This window comes from Rhinopithecus roxellana, chromosome 21, assembly GCF_007565055.1.
Source record: "Rhinopithecus roxellana isolate Shanxi Qingling chromosome 21, ASM756505v1, whole genome shotgun sequence".
NCBI lineage: Eukaryota > Metazoa > Chordata > Mammalia > Primates > Cercopithecidae > Rhinopithecus > Rhinopithecus roxellana.
The window spans coordinates 47,023,264-47,043,100 of NC_044569.1; the positions used below are offsets into that span (position 1 = coordinate 47,023,264).

A 19,837-nucleotide genomic window follows, 5' to 3' on the forward strand; every position below is an offset into this window, starting at 1 on the left:
CCTGAACATATATATGTTGATAAAAATGTTTACTTTTTTTCTTATTTTTTTTTTTTCCTAGACAGAGTCTTGCTCTGTTGTCCAGGCTGGAGTGCAGTGGCATGATCTTGGCTCATTGCAACCTCCTTCTACTGGGTTCAAGTGATTCTCTCATGTTCAAGTGATTCTCCCACCTCAGCCTCCCCAGGAGCTGGGACAACAGGCGCATGCCACCACGCCTGGCTCATTTTTGCATTTTTAGTAGAGATGAGCTTTTGCCACGTTGGCCAGGCTGGTCTCGAACTCTTGACCTCAGGTGACCAGCCCCCCCCCCCCCCGCCGCCGCCTCCCAAATTGTTGGGATTACAGGTGTGACCCCCTGTGCCTGGCTGTTCTTTTGTTCTTTACTGGAGAAATTAAATGAACAATAATGGGAAAGGTACAGTAATGCTGTGATGGAGTTGTGGTGGGAAGCTGGTATTATAGGATCAAAGACAGGATTGTTGTAATGTGTCTGTTGTGGGGTATATAAAAAAACGGTTCTACTCTTAGAGTCTTCTCCAGTCTCTCAAAGAAGAGTCAACAGTTCCAGTAATAGACTGGATCTTTATGACAGCAGCAGGCATGGTAAAGCACTGTTGGGCATATATTTATTGTTTTATTGGTCACATTGTGCCTGACATCACTCCTAGTCTCATCAAAAAATGACCACTCATGATTCTCATCATAAATGCCTACATGTTTGTCGCTTTGTGGGATTTGACTGGATTCTACTGTAAGTGTAAAATTGAAGGATAAGCAGTGGAATGTTAAGACTATGGTTAGTTCAAGAGGAAGGAATATGTTAAGCAATGCTCAAAACAAACTTAAAATAGAAACAAGGCAGGTGGGGGGGGGGCAGAGAAGAAAACAAGTTGAGAAAAGATTTTTTAAAAAGTGGCAGGAAGGAAGCCCATGGGAATAAGAATTCTGCCTTTAGAGGTGAAAGGCAGAATCCATAGAATGACTCTGGCTGGACAAAGCTCAAGAGGAAGCCAAACATTTAGATCCTAACCCTTTCACCTAGCTTTGAGACTTTGGGGGAAGTTCCCCACTCACTCTTCCCCACTCCCCCAAGTTTCCCTGTATGTCAAAGAAGCACAAGAATGACCCCCTTTCCAAGGTTGAGAGGAGAAAATGACAAATAGCCTAAGAACACTTTGAGGTGTTAAGAGTAGGATTGTCTGCTCTTAACAGTTGTCTGCAGGATTGGTTTGACGTCTCATGGTGCTGTTTACTGATTCTGTTCTCTTCCACAATAAAGCATGTATAGCTTTCTCACTGGGCCCTTGCACAAATAGGAAATGTAACGTAAGAATCTTAGAAGCTTGCAAAACGTAAGAATCTTAGAAGCTTGCAAAACTGCATCATTTAGAATGTATCATTAGCAATTATCAGGGGCAGATAGCAGAGGCCTTATTATGTATTTCTCTCTTGTGATAAAACTCTAATCTGGCCTATGTTTCATCCTCAAGGACAAAATGTGGTTTATTGTTCACTGCAAGCTTGTTTAAAGGACAGAGATGTTTCTAGGCTGATTCATATTCACCCTTCATCAGGATGAGCACAGAGCGAGAAGCTAGCCATGCTGTGCTCCTCATTGCCTAGCTCAGGTAAGACAGCACAAAACAGTCTCAGGATTCAACTGATTCTACTAGACACTGTAGTTCAACACAGTTGATTGATTGCTAAAGACTTAACCAGTTCAACTGAAAAATGTTTACAGAAGTTCACTATTACCTTTTGGAAGTGGGGTGTTGGTGATGGTATGGGAGTAATTAATATCTCAGGTAGGAAAGGCATTTAAACTTGAACTTATTTTTTAAATTTTCATTTAATTTAATTTTTATTTATTTGTTTTTTATTTTTTGAGATGGAGTCTCACTCTTGCGGCCCAGGCTGGAGTGGAGTGCAGTGGTGTGATCTTGGCTCACTGCGACCTCTGCCTCCCAGGTTCAAGTGATTCTCCTGCCTCAGCCTCCAAAGTAACTGGGATAACAGGCATGCACCATCACACCTGGCTAATTTTTGTATTTTTTAGCAGAGATGGGGTTTCACCACGTTGGCCAGGCTGGTCTTGAACTCCTGACCTCAGGTGATCCTCCTGTGTCGGCCTCCCAAAGTGTGGGGATTATAGGCATGAGCCGCTACTCCTGGCCTTTTTTTTTTTTTTTTAACTTTGTTTTTAAAAGACAGTGTCTTGGCTGAATGTGGTGGCTCACGCCTATAATCCCAGCACTTTGGTAGGCCAAGGTGGGCGGATCACAAGTTTAGGAGATCGAGACCAGCCTGGTCAACATGGTGAAACCCCATCTCTACTAAAAATACAAAAAATTAGCCGAGCATGGTGGCACGCACCTGTAGTCCCAGCTACTCGGGAGGCTAAGGCAGGAGAATTGCTTGAACCTGGGAGGCAGAGGTTACAGTGAGCCGACAGCATACCACTGCACTCCAGCCTGGGTGACAGAGCAAGACTCTGTCTCAAAAAAAAAAAAAAGAAAAGAAAAAAAGAAAAGTAAAGGCAGTGTCTTGTTCTATCACCCAGGCTTGAGTGCAGTGACACAATCATGGCTCACTTTAGCCTTGACCTCCTGAGCTCAAGCAATCCTCCTGCCTTAGCCTCCTAAGTGGCTAAGGACCACACGTACATGCCACATTGGCTGGGTAATTAAAATTTTTTTTTTAACTATAGAGATGGGGGTGTCCCTATGCTGCCTAGGCTGGTCTCAAACTCCTAGGCTCAAGTGATCTTCCCGCCTCAGTCTCCCAAAGTGTTTGGATTACAGGCATGAGCCACCATGCCTGGCTAAACTATTATTTGCAATTATCTTATACTGAATGTATTCCTAGGCTGTGTCGTTTCTTCAGTTTCTTGTGGGATGCCTTTTACTTATGTGTAAGTATCTCTTTTGGTTTAGAAACAATTTGTTCCTTTTTAGCAAAGATCATCTCCATGCAGCAGAGGGATCTCTCATATGGGTTAATCTGACCATGAACTCTGTAAATACGGTGTACATCTTGGCTTTGTTCAACTGAATGTGCTCGATGATCCAAGAATGTACATCTAAACTCTGAAGTTCAGCATTGCTCTCTGCATTTTTAAGCACATGCAGCAAAAATTCGACACCTTTTTTGGGCACCAAGCCTGCATCCTGCTCCATTGTTTGGCCTGGGCACACATGCCAGCTCCACCTTTGTAATGATGGAAAGGCACACAGTGCCTCTGAAAAGTGACATCTTTCAGGTACTTGGTGTTTTTTGGGGTATGCATACCTTGATGGCCTGCACAGTTACATGGGTGTTCTTAAAGGTAACATAAAGATTTGAACCCCTTGGTTTGCATGATTTTGTGGAGTTTTCTGGGTCAAGGGATAGGCAAATCATTTTCAGAGATTACCCCAGGCCAAGAGGCTACAGAAAGAGCTTGAATTTTTTCTCGCATTCTGGCACCAATAGTAACTATCAAGTAATAAAATAGAGAAAACGGAAGGCATAACAGCCAGATGGAGGGTTGGATGAGACAGCTTACTGTTTACAGAGTTTGGAGAACTGCATCTGGGCGTGAGGAGACCTGGGCCATGGGGCACTCCTGTCTCCATGTGCTGGAGGGTATTTGAAGCCGAGGGATATAAACCCCAATGCTTCTTCCTGCAGCATCTATTTCATTCAAAGACTAGCAGCCAAAATACCTTTGTTTTTAGATTATGACACATAGGTAGAGGAATGGGAAGCAAATGTGGCATGAAGTTTGGGAAGAGTCTCCCAAGGCTTTCCACCTGGGAGGCGAGTGGATTGTGGAGGAGTCAGGTTAGGTGGCTCATCCGGGTGGCCAGCTGGCGTGCTTTCATGGCCTCGTGTTCTCACTGAGCCTGCCTCCTGGGAGGCGTTTCTCGTCTCGGTCTAACTGGTTTCACTAAGCACAGGAGTGGATGCTCCATCCTCTACGAAGGGTTTTCCCTAGTGACTGCTCTTTGACTCATTATCACCTCCTCTCCTTGGCTCTTATCAATTCCTACCTTGCGCTGTGGGCACATAAGCCCCAGTCCCAAGTCCGCTGCTGGTCGATTCTCCTCCAGAGCGCAGTCTGAGTATTGGTCCCACCTGCCGAGCACTCTGCCTGCATGGAAGCGGGATCTTGGTAAACACTGGAAGAAAGAAAGAAAGAATGAGAAGCTGGTAATCACAACCTGTGGCTAAGGAGGTGGCTGATTTTATTTCTTTTTAGAAGTGAAAATCAAGAGAGGGTTTCGCTTAGCTGGAGGGCGGGGTGCGGGGGATGTATTTCCTGAAAGAAGATGAGAGGGAGGAAACTTAAATCTCTCCCTTTAAGATAAATGTACTGGAAGAGCGCGGTGGCTCATGCCTGTAATCCTGGAGGCGGGCAGATCACCTAAGGTCAGGAGTTGGAGACCAGTCTGGCCAACATGGTGAAACCCCGTCTCTTCAAAAATACAAAAATTAGCCGGGGTGGTGGCAGGCGCCTGTAGTCCCAGCTACTCGGTAGGCTGAGGCGTGAGAATCACTTGAACCTGGGAGGAGGAGGTTGCAGTGAGCCAAGATCCCCCCACTGCACTCCAGCCTGGGTGACAGAGTGAGACTCTGTCTCATTTAAAAAAAAAGAAATGAAATAAAAAAGATAAATTTCCTGATTACACATTGTGCACGCACAGACACAGGGAAGTGCTTCTAAAAGTCCTGAAACTGAAGATAAACCATTTTGATTGGTGACTCTCTTTTGTCCTTATCTCCGTCTAAACAGAAGGTGAATTGTGGATTGCTTTAGCTTTGCCTGTTGCCCTTTTCATCAGTAATGCAGGCTAAATAATTACCCTCTTTGCTTTTTCCAGTTGTGTCAGCCCCAGTGTACTTCTGGCAATAAGGAAATGTTAATTGAGAATGAAAATAGAGTCATTAAACCCTTACATTAAATAATTATGGTGTGTTCTTTTAAAGACATCGTGTTATCGGTATACAAATATGTTGCAATCAAGTTATCAAACTTGCCCTCTAATTTCCAGAGAACTGCACTGTGACCAGGGCCACATAAGGAGAATCTTAGACTCCTGTGGGCATCATGAGTTGATTTTGATGCTTCCCATGTTTGTGCTGTGTCTGGGATTCTCTAGGGGCAGTTAGCTGCATCCAGGCCCTTTATGAGAATTGTTTAGCAGAGCTGAAGGCAGCACTGTGCAAGTATCAGAGAGGTTCCTGGATATCAATTCCAGTTCTGGCCCTGATTTTCTTTGTAGTTTTAAGCCAAACAGGAAAATTTATCTGCATATTAGTTCTCTTATTTAGCAGTAGAGAAGATACTATTTCTCTGTCCAATGTCTTAAAACTTGAATACAAAGAAACTTTAGACACAAGGGATTATTAATAGTGTGCCTGTTATGTTTCTGTTCGGGGGGAGGAGGGGATGTAAATTTCAGTTCTGATTCACAAAGGAGATTCTGCAGAGAATCTTTACAGTCATACTTCGGACTTCCCTTCTCCAGTCTCCTCTCTTCTTTGGATAATCTTATTACCTTTTTGGTCATTCTAAGCACTACATGGATTAGTTCAGTATATAGATTATGGCCATATAAACCTCATTCTCACTCTTGGCCGATAACCTCACTCTGGTTTTACTGAAAAGATTAAAGCTATTTTGGAAGAATTGAACTCGCCCATTCCTCTCAGTTTCATGTTGATGTATCTTCATCTCTGTGGCTGTCTCCCAGTTGCAGACAGAGGCAGCCACCTTTCTTCCTCCTTCAGAGCTAACCCTTTCCTTTGTGCCCTTGATGCCCCCCTCCACCTCTTCCTATTACCACTACTCAGCACCACCCACATATTAGGGCTCCCTTGCAACCACTTTCAAACAAGGCCAGGCTTTATTCCATTTTAAAAAGCACACAAGAAAACCAAAATGCTTTTGCCTGACTTTGCTGTCTCTTCTAGTCTATTTATTGCTTTCCTTTTGCAGCAAGACATCTCAATTTCCTCTTTCCTCATAGCCCCTTAGTTTTGCAGCCTAGCTTCCTTTCTCTATCACTCTATTGAAATTGTGTCCTCAAATGTCACAGTGGTGCCCTTGTAACTTAATCTGAAAAGGGTGGTGTTTTAGCCTCATTCTTCTTATTTTCTCAGCAGCATCAATTTTCTTTCTTTCTGCCTTTTTTCTTTCATATTCCACTCTGACATATTTCTCTGGTTTATATTTTTCTGCTTATCTCCTCATTGGGTTTTCTAGACCAGTCCACTGCATAGCATCATGGCTGAGTCCAAGCTCTCACATTAGCCTGCCTGTGGCTGAATTTTAACTCTGCCATGAATTAACTGCATGAGCTTTGTCAAGGTAATCTCCCTGTGCCTCAGTTTTTCCAGCCTTAAAATGGAGACTGTAGTAGGAGTATTAACTTTCGGTTTGATGTAACAATTGAATGAGATAGTCTATGTAATATTTATCCCAACATTTGGCACATAGAAGTTTTCATTGAATGTTATCTATTAGCATAACAATAAGCTCCTCCATCTTCGAAAATATAACTGTTCTTTTTTTCTTTTAGGACATATTTTCCGTATGAAAGAAAGGCATACGGAAAGGCAGAGCGAGACGATAACTAATTATTGATAAATAGATTTATGCACGTGGTTGAAGAGTCCGGGGAAGGTGGGATGATGAGGGAGAGAGGCTCCTAAATTCTGCAGGTGCTGTAGTTCCCTATTTTAATTTTGCTTTGCTTTTTACCAATAAATCATTTTGAGAGCTTAAATCGCTCCTTTCAGGACATGTGGTGTTTCTTGAGCAGGAAGGGACGTCAGCGGTTAAAGCTCTTGTTGCTGGTGCAACAATCAGTCACGATGAGTCTGCCTGGCATGGAACACAGTGTCCCATCCTTAGATTAAATGCGCTCTAACAGGATTATGTAAGGAAGGAGGCAGCCATGGCGGCATCTCTGTGCAGAGGCCTCCTGGAACCCGTCCATTGAGTCATGCCGCCATCTCGCGGCCGCAGGGGGAACGGGCCTTGACAGGGCCATTTTGTTTGGTGCAGAGGGAAGGTCCCCAGAATTGCCGTCTACAGAATTTCTGCAGAAAGTGTCGGTCAGGCTGACGTGAGGGAAGAATGAGGGGGGATATCACAGCAAGGAGAAGGAAAAACACCTCAGCATGGCGTGGGGAAGCAAAGGGCGCAAGTGATGCTTGTGCCAGCCCACAGTATTCATGTCGGTTTCATTCCAGAACAATTCCCACTCCCGCCCCAATACTCTGTAAACTTTGACTTTCCCCTCTTATTTGATTCTCACTTTCCATCACTCTGTGCCGACCCGTTGTCCTGAACAGACCCTGCGTCACCTCCTAATTTCCCTTCTTGTATGTTAGGAATTCAGGGCTGGGAAAATTTAGCCGAGTCATCACATTTGGCTACTACCCGGGAAAGCAGCCCTCCCGAGTCCGGAACGGGCTCCGGTTCATCACGTGGCAGCCGCCTGCAGGAGCCGCAGGTAAGGGACACTGTTGGCCGGGGCAGCCCAGATGCAGCTGGAGGTGTCCTGGCTGCACTTGGGTTCCCAAAACCTTTCTGGAATGTCACTCTGGTCACCGGTATCAGAGGGAGTTCAACCTCTAGGGGATAGCTGTTTGGTAATGTTCTCTTTGTAAAACTGAAGTGGGCAATGTTGACCAGGAAGCTGATTTTGTTTGCTTTTCACAAACTATGTTAATTGATCAACAGATGAGTTATAGATCATTCTACTGTCAGCAATATAATAGAATGACAGAGACACAGGGAAGATATTGACACTTTAAACTGAAATGTCTATGCGGTCTGTCTTCCCTGGTTCAGCACACAGGACATTGCCAGGGAGCTGAACCTAGGCTTCTAGTACAGTGACTGAAAGGATAGCTTTCAGAGTCCTGAAATCTGCTCTGCCACTACTATTTGACTTTGAGTTAATTGTTCAACATTACTTTAAGCCCCAGTTTCTTCTTTTCTTAAATGAAGACGATTTATTTTTATTTTTATTTTTTGAGACAGGATCTTGTTCTGTGCCCAAGCAGTGGCACAATCTCGGCTCACTGCAACCTCTGACTCCTGGGTTCAAGTGATTCTCCTGCCTCAGCCTCCTGAGTAGCTGGGACTACAGGTGTGCACTACCTTGTCTGGCTAACTTTTGTATTTTTAGTAGAGCCAGGGTTTCACCATGTTGCCTAGGCTGGTCTTGATCTCCTGATCTCAAGCAATCTGCCTGCCTCAGCCTCTCAAAATGCTGGGATTTATAGGCGTGAGTCGCCACACTCAGCCTACTATTGTGATTTATAAGTTCAGTGTTGGAAGGATTTTTAAGCAATCTAACAGTTTCTTCTGCTCATTTTACAGATAAGGAGATAAAATCAAAGTGTTTTATAATTTTGGCCTTCATAATATACCTTTTGGCTTCAATAAATAAAAGGATTATTGACCAAAAATCTAATATTTTGAGTCAGAATGATTCAAGTTTGCAAAAGCAGATTGGAGTCAGTGTAAAGCATAAAACAGTCTTCTAAGTTACCCCAAATCCACATATCTTCAGTGAGATCAGGTATAAGCACAACATGGCAGTGAACACAAGTCCCAGCTGGGGTCGTGGGGTTGGTGAAAACCAGGGGGTCTGCACATAGCTCACTCAGGAGTATGTTCTAGAGAAAGAATTGGTTGAAGAATGTGTACAGAGATGAGTAAAACTAGAAGCAGAGCTAGCTGTGTCTTTGGCTTGCAAATGGCGAGGTGACCTCCTGGTCTTGGTTATACAAGATTAGGCACGTGTGGTGACCATAGAAACCCACCAGAAAATGTAATTCTCCTAGGAAAGAATGCCTGTCGTGTACGGGTGAGTGGGCTTGGAGGAGGAGTTAGAACACCCTAAGAAGTCTTGGAATCTGTATACTACCTTAATTCACAGTGTGTTTAAAACGATCCTCTCTGAGATCCTGTGTTGCAACAGATGAGAATGATCCTTTTGTTTTTGTTGGATTGGGTGTAAAGGACTTAATGTTTTAGAAAGGAGGGAGGCACTGCAGGCAAGAAGGAGGGCGTGGGGGTGGGGGGAGTCCTTTAAGAAGCTGCGAGTACAGGAAACACAAGGCTCTGGCGAGGGGCCTTGTGACCTTGATTTAACTCCTAATTTGTTTTATTTTTTAAGGAAACTTTTAACTGAAGAATAGCATCTTGGAAAAGTTGCATAAATCATAGACAAACAGCTGCTGTGATTTTAATTTTATTTTTAAAGTGAAATTCAAAGTGCTTCACAAACATATGGTATCAATTTCTTGTTCTCTGCATAGACACTGACCTCCTTCCCCTTCTCATCCCTCGGCCCCAGCTCCCTCCCTGACTTCCATGGTTTCTACTACTGCATGGACTCAGCCTAGCGGAGTTTATTTAATTTCCAGGATAGAGGTTCTTCTATATCAGCATGCGTGTAGCATTGCTAGGCACCATATACAAAAAGTGCAATGCTCAGGCCCAACACTCCCTGAGATTCGGATCCAATTGTTCTGGGGCACGCCTGGAGTTTATTATTATTATTATTTATTTTTATTTTTTAGAGACAGGATCTTGGTCTGTCAACCCAGCTGGAGTGCAGTGGCGCAATTGTGGCTTACGGCAGCCTCGGACTCCTGGGCTCAAGGGATGCTCAGCCTCCCAAAGTGCTGGGATTACAGGTGTGAGCCACTGCACCCACCTCTGGCTTGGAATTTATAACACGTACCCCGGGGAATTCTGATATAGAAGGCTCAGCCAACACTGAGAAATGCTTTACTTTTCCCACACCCAAGATTGAGATGATCCCTGACAACTGTGAGATTAAACGACATCACAGTTTTTTTCTTATGTTGGGGAGGCAGGGTTTGCTAGAAGAAGTAGTGAGCTCAAGATAGAACTCTGTATGAGTTTCTCTAACCACAGATCGAATCTTCCAGGCGGAGCCACTCAGTTCTCATTTACTTTGCCCCGAACGGGAGCATGACCTTGAGTTCTACCTACGCCTATGAAGGCGAGGCTGGCTGCTTGATTTCTGAAGCCTGGGGAAGCTGCCTTGGCTGGCTAAAGCCCTTAGCTGTTATGCTAATCTTGGAAGAGAAGTCAAGCAGAAAGAACAGGGGAGCAGGTTTGTTTTCCTTCCCAATGGAAAGGAGCTTCAGGCATGATTTTCTTATGCCTTGGAACAGAGATACCAGCTGCTTTATAATGAGGCCCGTGCCCTCCTTGGTGAGTGGGCCCTCAGCTTCAGGGAGTTTTGCTTCTTTTATTTTGATTTTGAAATTTGAAATTTTTTCATTTGAAGGTAATCTTAATGCTATTAAATTCATAAATATGCTACTTTAAATACCCAATCCTATTTATCTAAAACAGACATTGCAAGCATACAAATATCTATTCTCTCCACATGTCAGCACCCATTCAGATCATGGTTTGGAAATGGGGAGAATAGAATTCCCTTAAACTGCAAGTCAGCTGGTGTTTCTTTACAGTTAACGTTAGCAAAATTTATGCAAAATAGTAATTCACAATGGTCTTCTTTATTTGTTAACTCACAAGGAAACACCCTCAAAACTGTATTTTGTTAAAGTGTTCAGAAATGTGGAAAAACTGAACTATATAAATATTGAAAAGTTAAAAATTCCTTAATTTTTTGTTCTTGGAACCACTACCACAATTTACAGGGCAATATACCTGATGTAATGAAAGGAAAAGAAAAAATTACAGCAGATAAAAGACCATAGGGATGTGCATCTAGCCAATGCTACATTGCATTATCAATAGCTGTACTTTTTGCAAACTGTGACTATGACAGTCCTGAACAAGAAGGGTTTTCTGTTTAAGCTACAGTAAGTTTTCTAACTATGTATCATTGTTCCTTCCATGGCAGATTTTTACAGTTCCTCTAATGCGTTTGGGATGACTATTTCAAGGTAACTCGCTGCTTTCCCAAAGCTTCTCATCCTTTCTCCTGCTAAGAACTGTAGCCCTTTACTACTGTTTTTATTTTTTATTTTTTTGGAGACAGAGTCTCGCTCTATCCCCCAGGCTAGAGTGCAGAGGCATGATCTCGGCTCACTGCAACCTCTGCCTCCCGGGTTCAAGCGATTATCATGCCTCAGCTTCCCGAGTAGCTGAGATTACAGGCACCCGCCACCATGCCCAGCCGATTTTTGTACTTTTAGTAGAGATGGGGTTTCACTATGTTGACCAGACTGGTCTCGAACTCCTGACCTCAGGTGATCCACTCACCTCGGCTTCCCAAAGTGCTGGGATTACAGTTGTGAGCCACCGTGCCCAGCCTCCTTTTCTGCTGTTTTTAGAACCTTCTGCTACCATATCTACTGTTTCCACTACCAGATCCATAACCATCACCATAGGGACTGCCTGAGCTTCTTCCACCAAAACTGCCCCATTTCATGGGTTCACAATTTGATTGCTGTTTCCAAGATCATTATAGTTCCCACCACCACCATAGTTACCACCACCAAAATTTCCTCCTTCATTGTAACCATCATATCATCCACCACTGCCATCATATGGGCTACCTTGGTTTTCATATCCTGGTCCACCACCACCATGGTCCCCTCTAGTATTATGACCAGGATCACCACCCATAGTGGCTACCGTCACCTCCAAATCCATTCTATCCACCGTCCTCTCCTGCATAACTGTCTCTGCTGCCATCACCTTCATCACCATAGCCTCCTTTCCACCAAAGTTCCCACCACGGCCAAAATTACCTTCACCACCTCCAAAGTTTCCTCCACGACCAGCCAAGTTGCCAGATCCACTTCCGTGACCTCTTTATGATCCAGTAGACTCCATCTCATTTAGAAAGGACCCTTTTTACTTCACAATTATGCCCATTAATAGCATAGTCTATCTGAACAACAATTTTATCAATTGTTTCATGATCATCAAAAGTTATAAGAGCAAATCCTGTTTTCCACTCTGCCTGGCTTCCCTAACTTTTTTATTTATTATTATTATTTTTTGAGATGGAGTCTCGCTCTGTTACCCAGGTGTACAGCGGCATGATCTTAGCTCACTGCAACCTCTGCCTCCTGGGTTCAAGCAATTCTCCTGCCTTAACCTCCTGAGTAACTGGGATTACAGGCATGCACCACCATGCCCAGCTAACTTTTGTATTTGTAGTAGAGACAGAGTTTCACCACATTGGTCAGGCTGGTCTCGAACTCCTGAGCTCAAGTCATCTGCCTGCCTCAGCCTCCCAAAATGCTGAAGTTACAGGCGTGAGCCACTGTGCCTGGTTCATAACTTCTATGGTTTCAATCTTGTCACACTTTTCAAAGGAGTCTCTCAAATTATATTCTTCTGTCTCTTCCTTATTACTCTCAACAAATATTTTCTTTTTTTTTTTTTGAGATGGAGTCTTGCTCTGTCGCCCAGGCTGGAGTGCAGTGGCGCGATCTCAGCTCACTGCAAGCTCTGCCTCCCGGGTTCACGCCATTCTCCTACCTCAGCCTCCCGGGTAGCCGGGACTACAGGCGCCCACCACCATGCCCGGCTAATTTTTTTGTATTTTTAGTAGAGATGGGGTTTCACCGTATTAGCCAGGATGGTTTTGATCTCCTGACCTCGTGATCCGCCCACTTCGGCCTCCCAAAGTGCTGGGATTACAGGCGTGAGCCACCGTGCCCAGCAAACATTGTCTGTACTGTTGGATGGGCACCAGGCTTTACAGAACCCTCTCTAGAAACAGCTGTCTCTGGTTTCGCTACATGCCCACCAACCTTGTGTGATTGAGCACACTTTGCTGCACCAGCGTAAGTCACAAAACCAAGGCCCCCGAGATGTTTTGTTTGGGAGTTTCTCATTATCACACAATCTGTGGGTGTGCCCCATTCCTCAAAATGGTCTCTTAAACTGGCCTTTGTAGTTTCAAAGCTCAGGCCACCAAGAACCAGTTTTCTCAACCGCCCTGATTCCCATGGGTCTTGCTCCTGTCACTGGCTGCAGGGGCAGATGGTGATGGCCCGAGTCAGGCTGGGGGCAACTGGGTCACAGCTTTACCTCCACTTTGAGCTTTTTTTTTTTTTTTGAAGGTAATCTTAATGCTATTCAAATTCACAAATATGCTAATATAAATCACCAGTCCTATTTGTCTAAAGTAAGATTGTGTTCAACCCCTCCTTCAACATGGGACAGGAGTTTTGCTTCTTTTAGGCTCCCTGTACCCATTGTCAGGCACCTGTTGGCTCTGATCCGGAGCATCTGACCTGAGAATCTTTAGGTTCTATTGAAACATAAAGTTGTTAAAAGGAAAGCCCCAGAAAGAAACAACCAAGCGTGTTTTTTGGCTCTATGTGAGCCAAATTATAATTTTTTTTTATTATACTTTAAGTTCTAGGGTACATGTGCACAACATGTGGGTTTGTTACATATGTATACATGTGCCATGTTAGTGTGCTGCACCCATTAACTCGTCATTTACATTAGATATATCTCCTAATGCTACCCCTCCCTGCTTCCTCCCTCCCCACAATAGGCCCTGGTGTGTGATGATCCCCTTCCTGTGTCCAAGTGATCTCATTGTTCAATTCCCACCTATGAGTGAGAACATGCGGTGTTTGGTTTTCTGTTCTTGCGATAGTTTGCTGAGAATGATGGTTTCCAGCTGCATCCATGTCCCTACAAAGGACACGAACTCATCCTTTTTTATGGCTGCATAGTATTCCATGGTGTATATGTGCCACATTTTCTTAACTCAGTCTGTCACTGATGGACATTTGGGTTGATTCCAAGTCTTTGCTATTGTGAATAGTGCCGCAATAAACATACGTGTGCATGTGTCTTTATAGCAGCATGACTTATAATCCTTTGGGTATATCCCCAGTAATGGGATGGCTGGGTCAAATGGTATTTCTAGTTCTAGATCCTTGAGGAATCGCCATACTGTTTTCCACAATGGTTGAACTAGTTTACAGTCCCACCAACAGTGTAAAAGTGTTCCTATTTCTCCACATCCTCTCCAGCACCAAATTTAAAATTTTAAAATTTTATTTTAGTTTCAGGGGTACATGTGTGGGTTTGTTATAAAGGTAAATTGTGTCTTGCAGGGGTTTGAAGTATGGGTTGTTTTGTCACTCAGGTAGTAAGCATGGTACCCGACAGGTAGTTTTTCACTCTTCACCCTCCTCCTGCCCTCCACCCTGGTGTCTGTTGCCTTTTGTGTGTCCACGGGCACTCAACGTGTGGCTCCCACTTACAAGTGAGAACATGTGGTACTTGGTTTTCTCCTCCTGTGTTAGTTTGCTTAGAATAATGACCTCCAGCTCCATCCTCAATGTGAATTTTAAAATCCCTTTATTCTGGAGAGAAGCAACACTGTACTGCTGTGGTTTCTTTCTGTTAATGCAGTGGTTCTCCAAGTGTGGTCACCAAACCAGTCACATCCCAGTGTCACCTGGGAGCTTGTTAGAAATAGAAATTATTAGGCCCTGCTGCCGATGCCCAAAATGAGAAACTCTGGGGCCTGGGCCTGGGAATCTCGGCTCACTGCAACCTCTGCCTCCCGGGTTCAAGCGATTGTCATGCCTCAGCCTCCCAAGTAGCTGGGATTACAGGCGCCCGCCACCATGCCCAGCTAATTTTTGTATTTTTAGTAGAGATGGGGTTTCACTATGTTGACCAGACTGGTCTCGAACTCCTGACCTCAGGTGATCCACTCACCTCGGCTTCCCAAAGTGCTGGGATTAAGGGTGTGAGCCACCGTGCCCAGCCTCCTTTTCTGCTGTTTTTAGAACCTTCTGCTACCATATCTACTGTTTCCACTACCAGATCCATAACCATCACCATAGGGACTGCCTGAGCTTCTTCCACCAAAACTGCCCCGTTTCATGGGTTCATCATTTGATTGCTGTTTCAACAATCAAAATGTTTTAACAAGTCTGCTGGGTGATTCTGATGCACACTGAAGTGTGAGAGCCACTGGTTTAGTGAGGAAGCCTGTGGGAATACCTTGAAGCAAACAGAGAATCTCGTCAGCCAGGTAACTGATGGAAAGAGAAACTCGCTAATTGGTGGGGATGCAATTTTTCTGGGGTTTTATTTTGGTTCCCCCTTGCAGTGGTGAGAAGATTCCTGTTGGCCAGATAGGAAGGAGATATAGGTCCTGGAAGTTATGGGGTGAGGGAGTGTTTTCATGGACCTCTCCGGAATGGAGCAAATCCACCTAGGATTTCATGGACCAAATCTACCTGGGGGGCAAGGACGGCAGAGAAATCAAGTCCCCGTGCACCTCCAGATCAAGGAAGTCAAATGTTCCAAAGTACAGCTGTTGAAAAGGGTCAGGTTGTATCAGAGAAGAGTGTGTCTTGGTTTGGCCAGGACTTTTCCAGCTTTAGGACTGAAAGTCCCATGTCCCTGGAAGCTCCCCAGCCCTGGGAAAACCAAGACAGTTGGTCACTGGTCACTGTAGTTCAGTGACTGCCTGCTGGAATTACTTGGTGGGCTTTAAAAAATACTGATGCCTGGGCCCCTCTCTGGAGATAATGGTAGACTTGGTCTGGATGTTTAGAAGTTCCCCAGGTGATCCTAAGGTAGGCGGGGTTAAGAATGGCTGCAGCTGCTTGCCTGCCATTTCTCCTATTAAAAAAAGGAAAACACAAAACGTATACAAGTCAATGGTTCTAATGAGGTTGAACCCCTACCACATATTATATATGAAAATTAGCTCAAAATGGATCAATGACCTAAATAGAAAAGCTAAAACTATGTAAAACGCTTAAAAGAACATAAAGGGGTAAATCTTCATGACCTTAGATGTGGCAATAGATTCATAGATACTAAAAGCATGAGTAAGAACAATAAAAATAGACAAATTGGACTTCATCAAAACTTTTGTGCACAAAGGACATTATCCAGAAAGTGAAAAGACAGCCCACAGAATGGGCTAGAATATTTGTAAACCATATATCTGATAATGGTCTAGTATTCAGAATATATAAAGAATTCTTACAACTCAGAAAAAGACAACCCAACGGAAAATGAGCAAAGGATATGAATAGAAATTTCTCCAAAGAAGATATAAATCACCAACAAGCACACAAAAAGATGCTTAGCCCCATTAGTCATTAGGGGAATGCAAATAAAAACCACAAAGGACAGACCACTTCATACCTACTAAGATGGATCTAATAATAAATAACAATAATAATGGAAAATAAAAGTTGGTAAGGATGTGGAGAAATTGGAACCCTCACACATTGCTGGTGAGAATGTAAAATGGTGTAACCAACAGTTTGGTGGTTCTTCAAAAAGTTAAACATAGAATTACCATAGGATGGCTGGGCTTGGTGACTCACGCCTGTAATCCTGACACCTTGGGAGGCTGAGGTAAGGGATCACTTGAGGTCAGGAGTTGAATACCAGCCTGGCCAACATGGCAAAGTCCTGTGTCTACTAAAAATACAAAAATTAGCCAGGCATGGTGGCGTGCGCCTGTAATCCCAGCAACTAGGGAGGCTGAGGCAAGAGAATCCCTTGAACCCAGGAGGCAGAGGTTGCAGTGAGTCACTGCACTCCAGCCTAGGAGACAGAGTAAGACTCTGTCTCAAAAAAAGAAAAAAAAGAAAAGAAAAAGAATTACCATATGACTCAGCAATTCTACTCCTAAGTATATACCCCAAATAACTGAAAGCAGATACCCAGATAGTTGTGCACAGATACTCATAGTAGCATTATTCAAAATAGCCAAAACAGGGAAACAGCCCAAGTGCCTATCAACAGGTGAATGCATAAACAAATTGTGGTATAACCATACAATGGAATATTATTCGGCCATAAAAAATGACAAAATATTGATACATACTACAACATGGATGAACCTCAAAAACAATATACTAAGAAAAAGAAACCAGTTATAAATGATCACAATAATGTATGATTCCATATATGTGAAATATTCAGAATAGGTAAATCTATTGAGACAGAAGGCAGATTAACATGCCCAGGGCTGGGGGAGGATGGGATAGTGAATGGATGCCTAATGGGTGCAGGGTTTTCTTTCGGGGTGATGAAAAAGTTTTGCTATTAGACAGAGGTGGTAGTTGCAGAACATTGTTTAAATGGCTAATTGTATGTTACATGGATTTCACCTAAATTAAAAGAAAATCATCAGGGTACTCATATCTACAAAGTACATTTGAAATCAAGCTCTTTAGAAGTCAGAGTCTTCCACAGCTGGCCTTTAACTAGCCCCTGTAGCCTATGTTCTACCTCTCTCCTACTATTTTAATCATTACTGCTACCATCACCATGATACTGCATGGGATCCCGTTGAATCCCAAAGTGTCGTATATGCTCTGCCTCTGCTTCCAAGCTCACCAGTGTGCTTTGGGAAGTCTTCACCAGCTGTTCCAGCCCATGGTCCTCTCTCGGCTCCAATGGCTCTTAACTTTATGCCCTTGCCACTCAAAACATAGTACCTGCTTGGCATCCCCTGGGAGCTTGGAAGAAAGGCGGAATCTCGAGTTCCCGCTGCAGACACACTGAACAAGATCTTCAAATTATTTTAGTGCACATTAAAGTTTGAGAAGTGCTGGTTTGTACTTGTTGGCCCCAAGTCAGGCTGTGGATCAGAATCACTTGGTAAGCTATGTTTATGTATATTATACTCTTTCAATAACACATGCAGATGGTAAAATTACAAGCCGTACATATACAAAAAAGGGTGAAAAAAGTAAGTTTCCCTCCAATTTCAGTTCCTCGGATTTCCAGCCCAGAAGTCATCTCTCTTAATGTTTCTTGGGTATTTTTCCTCCTTCTATGCATATGCAAGCATATATGTACATATGTATTTCCTGCCCTCATTTTGATTTTACACAAGTGGTAAAGTACTGTACACATGGATTTGCACTTTTCACTCAAAATTATATCATGGAGATTATGTTAGCACATGTTGATCTGCCCAATATTCTTCTTAGTGATTGCATAGCAGTTTTTGTAAAGTTGTATAGTTGTAATATATGTAATTTATTTATTTTCAAACCATTGGCTGGGCACAGTGGCTCAAGCCTATAATCTCAACACTTTGGGAGACTGAGGCAGAAGGATTGCATGAGCCCAGGAGTTTGAGACAAGACTGGACAACGTAAAAAAAAAAAAAAAAAATTAATTTGGTGTGGTGGCATGCACCTGTGGCCCCAGCAACTCAGAGGCTGAGGCAGGGGGATTGCTTGAGCCTGGGAGGTTGAAGCTGCAGTGAGCTGTGTTCCTGCCACTGCCCTCCACCCTGGGAGACAGAGTAAAACCCTATCTCAAACCCCTGCCCCACTCCCCCTTCCCCTGCCCAAACCATTAAAGAACACCATATTGTTTATTACGGTGCTATGGTGGCTATCCTTTGTGTATATCTTTGAGCATATGATGTGCTAATTTCTATAGGATTAAAGAATTGCCAATTATGTGTGCTTTAAAGTGCTAAGAGACAGTGCCGAATCCTCTCTAAAAAGAGGTACCAATTTACATTCTTGAAGAACTTTTAAAAACACATTTGAGGCTACTCTGTATTTCAATTCATGAGAACTCTGTGGCAGAGCCTGGGAATCTGCATTTTACTTCTTTGGTGATAGTGATAAAAGAAATCTGCAAAATGGAGTGGGGAACCAGAGGGCAGATCTCCCTTGACCCCCAAGCTGCTATTCCTCTTGGGCTGCCTTGGGTTGCTATTTATCTATGTGACTGTTCTATCTCCTCACCACGGTGGAAGGTTCCTAAAGACAGGCCTCAGGATTGCTGGCTCTTTATATTCTTACCCCAGCACAATGCATTGTACAACAATGTTTGTTGATGTTAAGTGTCTGTGGCTCATGTGATTTTTTTTTTTTTTTTTTAGTTCCATGGACCAAAGACAGAGGAGAATCCTGGGCCAGCCCCTTTCCATCCCTACTTCCCAGCCCAAGCAGAAAAGGACATCAATGATATCTTTCTTTTCCAAGGTCTGACACAAAATACTATGAACACATTTCTCCTCCCAGCAGCTGTTTTGTAAGATGTATGTTTGCTTGGTCTGTGGTTACTTAGTCCTGCTCCCCTGAAGTTCCTTCTGAAAAAACTTTGATAACAGTTCTTTTAACATGGATAGGATGTTTACAGGATGACAAGAAGATTAGTTGAGAATAACTTGCTGCTAACTCAATAATACAAATATGGTGTGGTGGCTCACGCCTGTAATCCCAGCACTTTGGGAAGCTGAGGCAGGCGGATCACTTGAGCTCAGGAGTTCTAAACCAGCCTGGGCAACATGGCAAAACCCTGTCTCTACCAAAAATACAAAAATTAGCTGGGCATGGTGGCATGTACCTGTAGTCCCAGCTACTCAGGGCTGTGGTGGGAGGATCGCTTGAGCCCGGGAGGCAGGGGTTGCAGTGAGTTGAGATTGTGCCACTGCACTGCAGCCTGGGCAACAGAGTGAGACGCTGTCTTGAAAAAAAAAAAAAATGTTAGATAAAAAAGGAATGAACTGTAATGAAAATCCAGGAATACTAATGAAGCTTGGAAATCACCAAATCTCATCCATAGCACTACTGAGATAGCTGAATCTCAAGCCAGTCTCCCGCTCTAGGCCCCTCTCTAAGGATGGTGGGGAGGTGGCTTTTGTCTTCTTTGATCTTGTCTGGATCTTTCAACATCTTGATTCTGACTCTAGTACATGTTGCTGTGTTTTGGGTCCTGCTGCACACCAGGGTCTTCCTGCATGAGAGCTCACAGGCTTACTACAAAGGCTCAGAGACTAGCCTATCTCTTGTCCCATCCCTGGCCCTGCAATTACTTCGAGTTCAGTGTTTT

General features: G+C 43.7%; 1 protein-coding gene across 6 annotated transcripts in view; it reads left to right on the forward strand.

The window, feature by feature from the left end:
- Positions 1 to 1,538: 1,538 nt before the first annotated feature.
- MRO (maestro) overlaps positions 1,539 to 19,837 on the forward strand; it is a 31,249-nt gene continuing 12,950 nt past the window's right edge. For 2 of the 6 annotated variants that reach the window (XM_010376780.2, XM_030925974.1), the window contains exons 1-2: positions 1,560 to 1,631; positions 18,885 to 18,987. In XM_010376780.2, the coding sequence (XP_010375082.1) occupies positions 18,889 to 18,987 (99 nt within the window). In that variant the 5' untranslated portion in view covers positions 1,560 to 1,631; positions 18,885 to 18,888. Of the gene's footprint in view, positions 1,632 to 7,170; positions 7,193 to 7,383; positions 7,506 to 18,884; positions 18,988 to 19,837 lie in introns of those variants that run through there. The other 4 variants (XM_010376779.2, XM_010376775.2, XM_010376777.2 and 1 more) reach the window with 3 other exon arrangements.